Genomic DNA, 14,769 nt, shown 5'->3' with positions numbered 1-14,769 from the left:
TACTCTTTCATTGCCATTGCTCCCGATGATTTTACCTAAGTACTTAAACTTGTGTGATATTGCCATAGTTTGTTACAAGTGATTCCATATTTGGGCTCCTAGCTAGTTTTGATAGCCATCTTATGAAGCTTGTTGATGGTGTGTCTGCCTTCCTCAGGTTTCCTGGTAATTATTGCCAGGCTGACAACAAGGGCAAGCCATTTTATGTTGAACCAGTGAGCTTTTATTCCCATATTATTCCAGGTACTTCTTTTTCCCATGTTTTAATGACCTTATCTAGAATTAGGTTGAACAGGAGTGGGGACAGCTCATCACCATGTCTAATGCCTGTTCCTAGTTTAAAAGGATCAGATATTTTCTCCATGAATTTTACTGTAGAGGTTGTGTCTGTCAAATGTTTTTTGGATTCACATAATTGTTTTGTTGTCATAACACCATATTTTTGAAGTATACGGCCAATTGAGTCGTATGTTTTTTTTTTTAAATTTGAATCTCCAAAAGTGACTTCTCTGTGGTTCGACTGATAATATTTCATTATCATCTTAAGGTTCCAAATCTGTTCCATTCATGACTGATGTGGTCAAAAGCCTGTTATTCACTGATCTGATGTTCATCTGATGTTCTGTATGTTGTTCTCTTGTGGTGAACATTCGTTCGTTCATTCCTTCAACTATATTATATAGCAAGTCAGCGGGATCTACTCATTAAGTACTCATGGTGGCATTTGGGGTTGCAGTGAAAGGATAATAATGCTGAAAATCAAAATAGAACCAAGAAATATGGTATTAATTAAGGTTTATGTGCATCAGAAAATTTATGAACCAGATAAATAGGATGCTAAAGAAGAGAGATCTAACTCCCCATCTACTTCCCGCCAATATTCAGTCCCTACTCTGAGATTAAATTGAAATAATAAGGTAGTTCAACCTATTATACAAATAAATAAGAAATGTAGGGTTACATTCCTATTTAATTATAAGCAGAAGCGGTACCGGTTTCGACCCCAATCCGGGTCATCATCACCCGAATAAAACGCAAAAAAAACAATGCATAGGTAAGAAAGAAATTAAAGAACGAGTCCCCACAAAAACAGTTGAAGAGGCAATATAAAACAATGGGGATAGGCACTGTAAAATCCAGAAGAAGTAGAAGGTAGGTGACTTAAAAGAAGCAAGGCGCAATCTTGTGAACAGCAGCATAGCACACGCAAAGTTCGGCACTGTCTCAAAATGTTTACGAGAAGCGGAGAACAGTTAAGTGAGTCAGCTTGCATACACTATCAGGCGCAAAGTCACAACACAAACCAACAAATATGAAGAACCAAAATCGTGCAGAGACCGAAGACGAGTCGCTCAATTGAAGTAAATTGCCAGCTCCCAAAGATCAGCGCAACATGTTCAACGTCCGGCACTGTGCTTTCAAACGCCGACGGAACTCGATGAATAGCTTAATGATCCAGTATTCTCTTCGGTCGTGAAAATGTATGTATATACATATATTATAATTCAATATAATTGAAATATGTAACTAGGATCTTGTAGAATTCTGAGATGCTGAGTGGAATGAGCAGTGTGCACATTTAACGGAATAATGGCAGAGGAGTGTTCACGTAAAGGAACGATCGCTTGAAGAATAAGACAAAAGGAATTCATGAAAGAAGGGAGGAGTCAATTTACACTAGATGCCCTAGTATCACAGAGTCAATAGAAAACTAAATGTGAAGTCCTACAATATGGAAAGCTCATAAAAATGGTCAACAAAAACATTACATTGACCATCGTTTTTGTGATGACTTTTGTGTCTTCTGCTGCCACTCATTCCGATAGATAGGATTACTGCTGCGTACCAAGTATAACAGCTGCCTGAATATTGGCGGAAAGTAGCTGGGGAGTTAGATAACTCTTTTTTTTTTTTTTTAGCATGCTACTCGTATTCCTTTGGTTCATAAATTTTCTGATACTACTGGTACGTAACACACTGGTTCATCGCAGTATTCCAGCTGTTCGATCCCTACTCTGAGGCGCTGATTGAAATGGGCAATGTGCACACTTAACAGAATAATGGCAGAGGAGTGTTCATGGCTGTTTGCGGCCTGGTAATTCCAGCTCTGGAACTTGGGACTGTTAGATGGGCAGCGTAGTACTGTTCATTAAAAGTGAGATAATGTGCAGTTTTTCATTTGATTGAATATTTCATATGAAGCATTGCTTTTAATCGCGACATTCCTACTGACATAATTGTAATTACCTATGTTGACTTCATTTGGAAAAACCACAAAAACAATCTTCCTGAGGATCTACAAAGGCCCGTGGAGAGTGAGTGCCTGCCGTTATAATGAAGATTGCCTAACTCAGTTCTGACTGGCAGTAGGCAAGAGGGCCTGCCATTACACTGAAAATTCCCTAACACAGTCTTCACAAGAGAAAAGATGTATGGTGGCTTCCCCGTCGCGTTTCTGGGGTAATGTGAAGAGCTATGCAATTTAATACAATCTTACTCACGTGTGCACTGCTGAACCTAGAATTCTGTATACAGTGCAGAATTCCACAGCGAAGCACGGGTACATCGGCTAGTTTGATGATAAAATTAATAAACTAATTGAAGATGTTAATTCTAAGAAAAGCTCTAGTCGAGAATTCATTACAAATATGTGCTGAATTAAGACTTATGAAAAAGAAAAAAGCTGTGAGGTTAAATGATGAACGTAATATTGAAATATTTCAAGCATTATATTTTTGTACAAACAAAATTACCTTGATAGTCTTCAATGTTCAGCAAATTACCAGAGTTCGTAGATGTTGATGAGCAGTCTGTTTTTCTTTTAAGTTATGTAGCATGATGCAACTTAGCTATGTGTATATTCAGTTGAGGAGCTCGGGAGTAAATAATAGTAAGGTCTGTTTAATAGCAACCACAAACTTGTCAATGTTGTGATTCACTTTTGGTTGCTGTTAAATAATGAGTAAATAAATAAATAATAAATAGGTAATTAATGTGTAAATAATAGTAAGGTCTGTTTAATAGCAACCACAAACTTGACAACATTAACCATTACTTTACTACAGAGCCCCTCAATTATAAATCAGAAGCATTAAAGCCAAGAGGTGATGCATGTAAAGAATTTGTTGATAAATGTATGCAATTATTGTGATTACCTCTTTCAAATTCAGTAGAAGCTTGATTTAATGCGTTTGTCAAGGCAAATGCTTTACCCCACATTATAGCTTAACCGTGATAGATGGAAAATGACCTGTAGGGTGACAGAAGATAGGGAAACAATAGTAGGCTACAAGATAACACAATTTTAGGAAAGACACTGCACCTAAAATAGACACGTTCGACCTCCTGTTCTTCACACGATCGATTTATTGTTCACAAAGTATGCTTTGCTTTTTTTTGGTGACAATATGGCACCTGAACTGAACTCAAGACTTAACTAGGAGATACCCCCTGTGGGTGGGGGACGCAGATGAAGAATACACTCACGGTATCCCCTGCCTGTCGACCAAGGGATGATCGAATTAGAACCATGAGACTACTTGTAATTAGTACCATCACACAGGGAACACCATGGGTTGCTTTTACTTGCGCGTAGTACCATTCTGTTAGGTACACAATAGGTTTGTGATAAGTTGCAACAGTGTTTGCTGCTGGCTGTGTTTTACAGTACCTGTGATTAGTACCACTATATGAGCGACACCATGGTTCTGCCTTGCCTATGACTGGTACCCACTATGTGAGGAACACCGCGAGATAGTACAAGTCCTTGTGGTTAGTACACTTATGTGAAGAACATCATAGGTTTGCGTTGCCTGTAAATGGCACCGCAATGTGAGAAACACTATAAGTGTGTTACATGTGTGCATTACATTACCTGTGAGTAGTACCATAATGTTTGGAATACTGCGAGTCGACGCTACTTTTGATTAGTACTGCAACATGACAAATACCATGGTTCTACTTTTCTAGCGATAAGTACCATTATGAGGGCCCGATGACCTTGATTATGGACCCCTGTAGACTACAAGCATCATCGATTCAGTATTGTGCTTTAGAAGCAGTTCCTTGGTCAGTAATACTATTGTTTAACGCTAGTTTCTGGAAATGTTGGGCATTGCGAGTTGGATCCACTGATTGTTTCAGATTCATATCCATCCGTTCATTCTTTGTCCTCACATTTTGAACTCTGGTCAGTGGAGGATATTGGACTTTTAAATTGTCATTACCAAAGCAAACTAAATTTGGATAATAGGAAGTGTCGGCCACCTGCTCTTCCATAATGTGGCAAGAGTAACATAAATTATAGGAGTTCTGATGGGTCGTACCCCTAGTGTTTATGCAAACCTCATAGCACAATTGTTGTGAAGGTAGCCTATACTTGCTGCTCTCTTCAGAAACTTTGCATTCTAACCTATTACTACATAAAAATCCGAGCTCTACATTTCGTCTCATTTTGTACCATTAGGGGCCGATGACCTCGATGTTAGGTCCCTTTAAACAACAAGCATCATCATCATCTAACTAGGAGATTGTCTGACAAAATCTAAAAATACATACATCTTGTTTTGAAAGCACAGGTGCAGGCAAACAAATTTAAGTTGTTAAGAAAGATGGGAGGTCATCTTAACTTTCCCCTGTGGTGGTGGTGGTGGTGATTATTGTTTTAAGATGAGGTACAACTAGGCAACCATCCTCTTCTTCTTCTTTTATGAACACATAGGATCACTTTAGTCAATCCGTCGTTCAGGTCTCTTTGAAGGGTTGTTTGGGCTTTGCGGTCCTCCCAGTGCTTCTTCAGACGCTCCGATCTTTGTGCCCTTTCCTCAGTTGAAAATATGCGTGGTGTTGGTTTGTTTTATGTAAGGGTAAAGTGGAGGTTTGTGTTCTTGAGTTTTGTATTCAATTTTATCTTATTTGTGGTGTCTTCTATTGTAAGGCCTATTTCCTTCAGATCCTCTCTTACTTCTCTGATCCATTTACATCCTGTTGTGGTATTTTTTGAGACGAGATTGTGTTGTACTAGTTGTTTCAGAAGTCTCGAATCCTGCATCCTCATGATGTGTCCAAAGAATCCCAGTCTCCTCTTACGCATAGTATCTGTAATGGGTTCTAGCTCTTTGTACACAACTTTGTTAGGTATTAACCCCCACTGTCCATCTTTCTGGTATTTTTTGTTGATGCAGGTTCTTCCAATCCTCCTTTCAATTTTCTGAAGTCTGTCAGTCTTTGATTGTTTATTCAGGTGAAAAAGTGTTTCTGCTGCATATGTAGCTTCCAGTTTTATAACTGTGTCGTAGTGTTTTATTTTTGCATTTATTGATAGACATTTCTTTTTGTAGATATCCCATGTTGATTTTTGTGCTTTAGCTAATCTATTTGTTCTTGTTTGGATTGAGATTTTTCATTTAGGTTGTGTGTTATTATTTCTCCAAGATATTTAAATTGAGTTACTATTTTGATTTTATTACCATTTATGGCAACTTCTTTTAGTTGTGTTGGTTTTTGGTGCATAATTTCTGTTTTTTCAAATGATATTTTGAGGCCAATTTTATTTGCAATGTTTAGAAGTTCTGGTATCTGGGTTTTTGTTTCTTTTATGTCCACTGCTAGTAATGCTAAATTGTCAGCAAAACCCAGGCAATTTGTTTTGATTTTTCGGCCAATCTTTATTTTGGGGGGACATTTCCTAAACCATTCCCTCATTACCATTTCTAGAGCACAATTAAATAATAGTTGTGAGAGCCTATCTCCCTGCCGTAGTCCAGTTTTAATCTCAAATGTCTCTGATGTTTCACCCCTAAATTTCACTCTATATAACACTAAGCAGAGAGAAAAATGGAAGGGGTCCGACAATTCAAAAAATGAAGGTATCGGCCAAAGGAAAGCAAGGGCCATGAAGGGCATGAAAATGAAAGACTCCCGAGGCCTCCATACGTAATACCGTCGAGGTCTGAAAAGAACAAGAGTTAACGAAGGGAGGTCGGATAGAATAGATGAAAGTGAGCATCCTGGCACAAGTGGAAGCAATGCCATTACTCAGCTAAGGGCCCCATGGTCGCCAAACCACACTCCAAAGTTCAGTGCCCCTGAGGCCCCTTTTAGTCGCCTCTTACGACAGGCAGGGGATACCGTGGGTTTTATTCTACCGTCCCTGTGGTACAGAAAAGCTTGGCCCATTGTTCATGTCCCATTATTTCTGTGAATAGACAGGCACGCAGTTTCCAAAAGTTCTAACTCGGAGTCTGTAACAGTGTTATAGACTGTAATGCAGAATCCCTTTATGCAGTTCATTACTAGATTTAAAAATAAGAATTTTATTTATGATCTTTTTTCCAGAGACGTACTTTGTACAGTGCTCAATTTGAATCCGCTGTGAATCAGACCGCATTTAACCAGGCTTCCACTGTATATAAGTACAGCATAACTGAGTAAGGCCGATTTTCAGAAGGTACAATTTATTATTTTCTACTTTGAAGCTTTATTTTCTAAATGTTGCAAATATTATGCCATGCATAAAATCACCATTCATTGATTTAGTAACATAATGTATAAATGTATGGCATTAAAATTTATCTTGAAATTACTTCCATATTTTAAACCATAAACACAGGGTTTTTTTGCTAAATTTTTGAAAATTTAACACCAAAAAACCTAGCCCAGGTTATGATAGAAGATCCATGTACAATAAATTTTCACCGCTAATAATTACAGTGTTCATAGCTCTTGAATAAAATAGCCATAAAATACATTGAAAGGAGTAAGTGACAGGAGAGGATAAATACCATTACAACGTTAGATTTGTACATCCTTAACTAGAACACTGTTAAATTAATAGTTTTCTGTTGAGAATACTGGTGTGCATTTCAGGTTTCAGAGAATCATCCCTTATAATATTCTAACCCTTGATAAATGTTTGCATTTCCCTTAAGGTCGATTCATGCATCTCTGGGACGTGACGGCGCTTTCCGTGACGTGACGGCATCTTCCATGAAAATAAAATATCGTCGCCATGTAAACAAAGGAATGAATTCCAACACTTCCGTTGACGTCATTCGCCATGACTTTCAGTGCTTCTCTGTGATCCATGCCGTCAGTACGTATTCACTCGCCAACGATATTTTCTTGTTTTTGCGGACGTGATTTCTCGTTTGCCGCCTTCCTGCTTCTCTGCGTTCTTCGAGTACTGAGGTTACCTGTGTATGTTTGAACTGTTCTTTACCTCCCAAAATGAAGGCTGAACTGCTGATTGAATTAGTGAAGGTACACTCTTTTCTATATAATTTAGCTGATTCGAAATATATGGATAGTGGTTTGAAGAAGCGTGTATGGGACGAAATTGGCGAGAAAGTGGAAGCTGAAGGTAGGTAACTAACATTTTTTGCTTTTAAGATTAAGAAAATCGGTCCGTCTTTGGCGCGGCAAGGCACTTTCTTCCCCCAACCTACAAAGTCAGGGGTATTAAAAATTAATCAACAATTTCATTTATTTAATTTTTCAAGTAATTAAAAGCAAATATAGTGTATCCTTGAAATTTTACTTCCTCGTCCTTCAAGCACTTATAAATATAGCCTCCTGAGGCCTGGTGTCCTTTTAAAAGGACATGTTTTAAAATGGAATATCCCGTAAAAAAATATTTTAAAAATAAAATAAATAAAAATTGACCTTTTGTTGGTGTTCCATTTTTTGAGGGCAATTCATTTATTTTGGTGTGATATGCTTCTCACTTCACTGTCTCCCACCAAGACACCGTTAAGGGAGTATACACTTTTATGATATTTGACCAAAAGAGAAATGTTCTGGGCCTCAGGAGGATAGAGTAGAAAACTCTTTCCTTACCCCTGTGTTTCCAAATAGGATGAACCCACTGTTTCTTCCTCTCTTTCTCCTCTTTATCCAAGATTATAGCTGTCATTAACTGTTCATCATCACTAAAAAAAGTCATCATGGAACAGTTGATTGCCGACTTTTGCGCGGAACTGCATGGAACTGAAGTGTGAGAACAGACGTGAAATATTCATGTCGGAAAGGACGGATACGGACACGGAGAGCGCCGTCACGTCCTGGAGATGTGTGAATCGACCTTTCCTGTTACACTTTCCTTAATTTGACACTTTCCTTAATTTGGGGTATGTATTTTTACTTCTCATCAGGTGACTGTTTTGAGGCAGATGCAATTCAGATTACGGTACATACTGTATATTTACAAGTAATGGATGCAAATGCATGTGAATTCAAACACAAGCAGTGAAAGCGAAAAAATAATTATGGTTTCTGCATTGGACAATTGCTGCCATAGAATGTATTGAAATAGGCCTAGTTAGTGGTGTATTACATGAGTTCATGTAGGCATTTTGTAGTTTCCATGATAGTATATCTTTACCATAGTAACAGTAAACAATGAAATAAGAAGTACACATACTGTATATTATTTTATTGACTGGGTTCATTTTGTAGAAGTTTACCTCAATTCATTGTATGAATCCATGGTATTTACTGCTCTATGGTAGAGCTGCTCATTTTATTTTCTTGTTTAGGAACCTGCTAAAAATGGTATCTACTTATTGATATTACATTTTACTTTAATATCTATCATCAGATTGGATTTTATTCCCTTTATATGGTAGTTATGTTCTAAATAGAAGATGAATTTCACTGTGTTGGAATGTTGCTGTGGTTACAGAATTCTTAAAGCTTTAGTCTTTCTTACAGAGGGCTTTGAGTTGGCATTGTTATACCTACACATATTTTGTTGAAAGAAGTTACATAAATGTGCTTTTAACATTTTGTTGATCATACTATGGTAGAGTGGTGGTGATGATTATTGTTTTAAGAGGAATTACAACTAGGCAACCATCCTCTATTAACACTTACCAGAGGGTAAAAATGGAAGGGGTCCTACACTTGGGAAAATGAAGGTACCACCCAAAGGAGAAATTCCATTTTCTTCATTTAACTTTTTTCCTTTTCGTTTTAACATTGCGCCATCATTTGTCTGGTGAGAAAAAAGGAAAGCACAGATAACTATCTACAAGGCTGTTGTTAGTGGAGTTCAAACCCACCATCTATCCAATGTAAGCTCATGGGTACACAGCCAAAACCATACAGCCAACTCGCACAATCATTATTTGCTTGTTGATAAATTACAATTATCAAAGTCAGTTGCTTCAACGATATGGAAGTTCGATTTTTCTTAGACGCATCTTCCGTCCACCTTTCATCCAAATATCTAGTTCGCTATTTTTATATTGTATTCTTATGTTGAATGGGAAGTATGCATGATCTCAACAGGATTGACAGTGATAAAAAGATAATGATCTGTAGAAGTAAAACCAGCAATCACTCTTAAAAACTTGTGAACCAAAAATGAGCATTAGATTAGAAGGCAGGGAACTGGTACATGTAAGGAAAAGAAACTTGATCAGAAAATACTCTTTGTATTATGAATCTCAGTTAATACTTAGATGACATACATAGGGCTCAATGTCCCTTCATTTACCATTAGCCTTAGTAATTAATGACCAAGCTCGATAGCTGCAGTCACTTAAAGTGTGGGCAGTATCCAGTATTTGGGAGATAGTGGGTTCGAACCCCACTGTCAGCAGCCCTGAAGATGGTTTTCCGTGGTTTCCCATTTTCACACCAGGCAAATGCTGGGGCTGTACTTTAATTAAGGCCACGGCCGCTACCTTCCCACCCCTAGCCCTTTCCAGTCCCTTCTTTGCCATAAGACCTATCTGTGTTGGTGCGACGTAAAGCAACTTTCAAAGTAATTAATGACATTATAATTTGTCAATTTTGGATGTATAATTACCATAAAATAGCTAGGAATTTAGTACTGACTTTTGAACAGTACCAATTATGAAAACAAATAAATTGCATTTAATGTCCTTTTAAATCCTTACAGGCAAATGGGAAATATACCAGTAATCATAGGACTTCGTCATATAAGGTTAATATAGCAGTGGGGTCTTCATTCAAAGAATTTATTACTGTAATTATTCTAGTAAATATTAATTACTAATTGTAATAAGACAATCTTACGGAGAGTTTGAATTCTTCTTCTAATTATTAAATTGGTAGAGTTATAAAATTATGTATCAACTAGGCCTAAATGAGGATTTACAGTTTACTTTATGTTGCACAGATACTTGTAAGTCTTAAGGCAACTATGGGGGGAAGAGGGCTAGGAGGGGGGAAGGAAGTGACTGTGGCCTTAATTAAAGTACAGCCGCAGCATTTTTTTGCCTGGTGTGAAAATAGGGAAACCACATTTTATTTATTGTATGGCATATATGAAAATCATTTGTAGTTCTACATCAAGATTACAAATGTATTGAAGTGCCTGTGGTGTCCCTAGGAAGAAGGGAGAGAGAGGGAAACCACAGAAAACCAACGTCAGGGCTGCGGGCAGTGGGGTTCGAACTCACTATCTCCCGAATGCAATAGCTACGTGGCCCAAACCACACAGCTACTTGCTCGGTGACTGTGGTTTAACCTGTGGGTTTTTATTTGTAATTTGAACTAGAAAGAAGATTGGTCTTTTTTGTTTGTGCTATGGGAAAATTGTTCTGGAAGGCTCATCATATTGATTTCATGCAGAAATTCTCTGCAGTTGATTAGGCATTAGACATCTTTCAGTGTTATTTACTGCACAATAAAGCTGTATGGTCATTTAGAACTTTTATTTTTGTATAACTGATCAGTAATTTACTGTATCACAATATTTTTTCTTCTTTTTCTTCTTGAGAAGAAAAATTACATTTTTATAATTTCCTAAGGGCACCTGACTGAAGTGTCTGGTGAACAAATTTTGGTTGGCACTGATCACATAGTTTTGTGTTCCAGACCCAGGGGCAGCCAATTTATCGGAAGGTTTATCACCATTGGTTCCGGAAAAAAGAGGTGGAAACTAAAGTAATATGGGAGCCATTCAGTATGGTGGACTCGTTAGCACTGGAAGAGGCTTTCAATTCTCGTAAGTAATAATGTTATGTTTTGTAATGTATTCATGAATAAAAAACTAAAGTATAAAGGCTCTGTAGCATATTTACGTACTCATGGTCATTAATCCATAATCATAATAATTTCTCTGCTTCAGCAAGTATATAAATGAGCCTCTTCTACAGTAATTTCTACAATCCAGTCATATTTGCTGTTCTGGTTTTTGTTGCCATTCTGTCTCTCAAGATTTTTTCCCTCTGTTTTTTATTTTTAAAAATTTTTATAGTTTGCTTTACTTTGCAACAGCACAGATAGGTATTACGGCAGTGATGGAACAGGAAAACGCAGGTGTGAGCTTGCAACCGGGAGATAGTGGGTTCGAACCCCACTGTCGGCAGCCCTGTTGATGGCTCCCAAGGCTCCAGCACAACCAACCCTGCTGGTAATTCCCTAGCTTCCTTGAGGCAGGAATTCATGGAATTTAGGTCAGCGATAACCAGTGAACTCAAGACGCTTAGAGATGAACTAAATGATCTTCAACATAAACTGGAGGAACATGACGAGCTACTGGATGAGGCAGAGCAGTACAGTAGAAGAAACTGCTTGCTCATACATGGTATCGCCGAGGAACCAAATGAAGACATTTACAGAAAAGTGAAGGACGTATTCTCCAAACACCTAGAGTTGGAAGTGCCCATGGAAGGGATCGATAGAATCCACCGAATTGGAAAGCCTCAGAGGACAGCAGCAGAGGTACTAACAGCGGGTAAGCGGCCGATTATCGTCAAGTTCACTCGCTACTGGGAACGTGAACGCGTGTGGGGTGCTAAGCGCAAGCTAAAAGGCACGAAAATCCTGATCACTGAATCGCTGACAAGAACACGTAAGGCAATTTTAAATTCTGCTCGGGACAGATTCGGCATGAGAAATGTGTGGACACTAGATGGTCGTATTGTAGTTCTGCTTCCAGACGGCACTAAGAAGATTATTACCACGAATGCGGATTTGAAATCTTTAAAGTTTTAGTGGGATAAACGTTAACAACTATGTTTCTTGTAATAATTATTGTTGTTGTTGTTATTATTATAGTGTTTTTAAGAATGTGTGAATGTGTGTGTAAATGCCGGCAAGTGATTGTTAGCTGTCTCATTCTCCAGGAAGTCGAGGTGAGTTTCCTTTTTCTAAATAGCATGTATTGTTATCTTATAATCTACTTGTTGGAATTCTTAGTATTCAGCTAGACAGTTATTGTGCACCTGGACCTGACCTTGGCAGTGACAGTATCAATAATCCCTCACTCTCGGTCTCTCCCTTCTCAGCAAGTACCGGTACTCTGTTGAAACAAGCATTGTCGTCCTCTTCTTACAGTCTACAGTGTTGCCATGTAAATGCTCTTTCTCTTCCGGCGCACTACGACGAAATTCAAGCAATACTAACGGAAAATAATTTACATATACTTTGCATCTCTGAAACCTGGCTGTCTCCTAGCATCCCTTCCTCCATGGTTGATATCGATCGATATGATCTAATACGCTTCGATCGGTCAGATGGAAGGCGTGGTGGCGGGACAGCGATTTACTGTAGAAACGATCTACAGAGCCGAGTGATATGTACTTCTTCCCAGGGTGTACGAACACGGCCGGAATTCATGTTCGTTGAAGTAAATATCAACAGACAAAAAGTGATGTTTTCTGTCATATACAAACCGCCTGGTGTAACTGATATGACCGAATTCGAAACGTCTTTACTAGACTTCCAAGCTATTTATGAACACATAATCATTATGGGTGACTTTAACTGTAACCTACTTAATACGACTCATGACAGTAAACGATTAGTAGATTTGTTTAGTACTTGTAACATGACCATTCTCCCACTACAACCCACGAACCACGTGTATGCAACAAACCGTTTATCACACACACTCATAGATCTCATTATAACGAACAACCCAGGTAAAGTAATAACCCATGTACAAATCCCTGTACCATCCATTTCGACCCACGACCTTATATATTTATCCTATTCCCTCAAAGTGCCTAAATACAAACCCAAGTACATAACTGTCAGAAATACGAAGGACTTAAACTTGGATTACTTGAAATATGACGCTTATCAACTACCGTGGGACGATATACAGAGTCTAAATGATACTGACGCTAAAGTTAACTTGTTTAATACGATGGTAAAGAACTTATATGACAGACATGCCCCCAAACGTCGAATAAAGGTTTCTCGCCCTTCTTGTCCATGGCTAGATGATGAAACCAAGAGAATGATGGCCCACCGTGACTCTTTATTTCGACATTATAAGCATACCCTAGATGACGCAGACTTCGAATCTTACCGGATCTTAAGAAATCGCACAAAGCAATTAATCAGAAATAAAAAATGTGCATATTTCCGGAATTTAGCTAACAACATAAATTCTAATCGTGCTTGGGACCAACTTAGAGCTCTGGGAATAGGAAAACATCAACAGAGACAGACAACTCCTGACATTCCACTTGACGAACTGAACGATTACTTTAGTAGAATAAATATTCAACCTACCCCAATTAACTGTACCGTCTCACCGCCCTCCCCTCCAGCCAATCCACCATTCACATTTCACAGTGTCACAGAAAATCAGGTTAAAAAGGCTTTGTACTCGATTAAATCAAAGGTCACAGGTGTAGACGATATTCCTATTGCTTTTATACATAACATTATGGGTGCTGTCCTGCATATACTGATGCACATACTGAACGTTTGTTTACTAAACGGAACTTTCCCAACTGTCTGGAAAACAGCCAATATTATACCGGTACCTAAGAGTTTAGACCCACAATCACCCTCTGACTGTCGTCCGGTGTCCATACTCCCTGCGCTTTCTAAAGCCTTCGAACGTTTAATATACGAGCAGGTTCTGGAGTACCTAAATAAAAATGCTCTTTTGGACCCTTTGCAGTCTGGATTTAAGAAGGGGCACAGTACCGCGACAGCACTTTTGAAGGTTACTGAAGACATTAGAAATGCTATGGACAAACGACTGCTTACTATACTTATCCTTCTTGACTTCAGTAGCGCCTTTGACACTATAGACATTCAGACTATGATAAAGAAAATGGAACTACTAAATTTTGACCTGGCTGCGCTTAAGTTTTTTAGTTCTTATTTGAGTAACCGTCAGCAGCGTGTAACAGTAAACGACAAGGTCTCTAAATGGAAAATGAAACTTGGTGGTGCCCCACAGGGCAGTATTCTAGGGCCCTTACTTTTCTGTATTTATATCAATGACATATCATCAGTGACAGGAAATAACACACACCACCTCTATGCTGACGATCTTCAGATTTATCGACACTGCAAGACTTCAGACTTAGATGAAACAATACAAGATATTAACAATGACCTCCGACGACTCAGTATATATGCACAACGAAATTCTCTCATACTAAACTCCACAAAATCTCAGGCAATCATAAAAGGAACACGAAAATTACTGAACTGCTCAAACAATATTGCAATCCCGCCTATCCTACTGAATGGTAACATTATTCCCTACAATAAAACAGTTAAAAATCTCGGCGTAATTATGAATGAAACACTTGATTGGTCTGATCACACGAAAATCATCTGTAAAAAGATTTTTGGAGCGCTACACCCTCTTAAACGGCAAAGGGATGTATTTCCATTTGAGCTTAAGGCCAAACTAATACAGACACTGGTTCTCCCTATTCTTGATTATTGTGACGTTGTTCTAGTTGATATGACAAGAGAAGAAACACTTAAACTTCAACGAGCACTGAATTCCTGCCTGCGATTTATTTACAATATTGGGTACGA

General features: G+C 38.3%; 1 protein-coding gene across 2 annotated transcripts in view; it reads left to right on the top strand.

Annotated features, from left to right (window-relative positions):
- The window catches only part of PAPLA1 (Phosphatidic Acid Phospholipase A1), a 298,948-nt gene that overhangs the window by 191,890 nt on the left and 92,289 nt on the right, over positions 1–14,769 (top strand). For both annotated transcript variants that reach the window (XM_067135540.2, XM_068225069.1), the window contains exon 4: positions 10,846–10,975. In XM_067135540.2, the coding sequence (XP_066991641.2) occupies positions 10,846–10,975 (130 nt within the window). The remainder of the gene's footprint in view (positions 1–10,845; positions 10,976–14,769) is intronic.

The sequence above is a fragment of the Anabrus simplex genome, chromosome 1 (genome assembly GCF_040414725.1).
Source record: "Anabrus simplex isolate iqAnaSimp1 chromosome 1, ASM4041472v1, whole genome shotgun sequence".
Classification (NCBI taxonomy): domain Eukaryota; kingdom Metazoa; phylum Arthropoda; class Insecta; order Orthoptera; family Tettigoniidae; genus Anabrus; species Anabrus simplex.
Note: the sequence above shows the minus strand (reverse complement) of the source record. Positions and strands in the feature narration are given on the sequence as shown.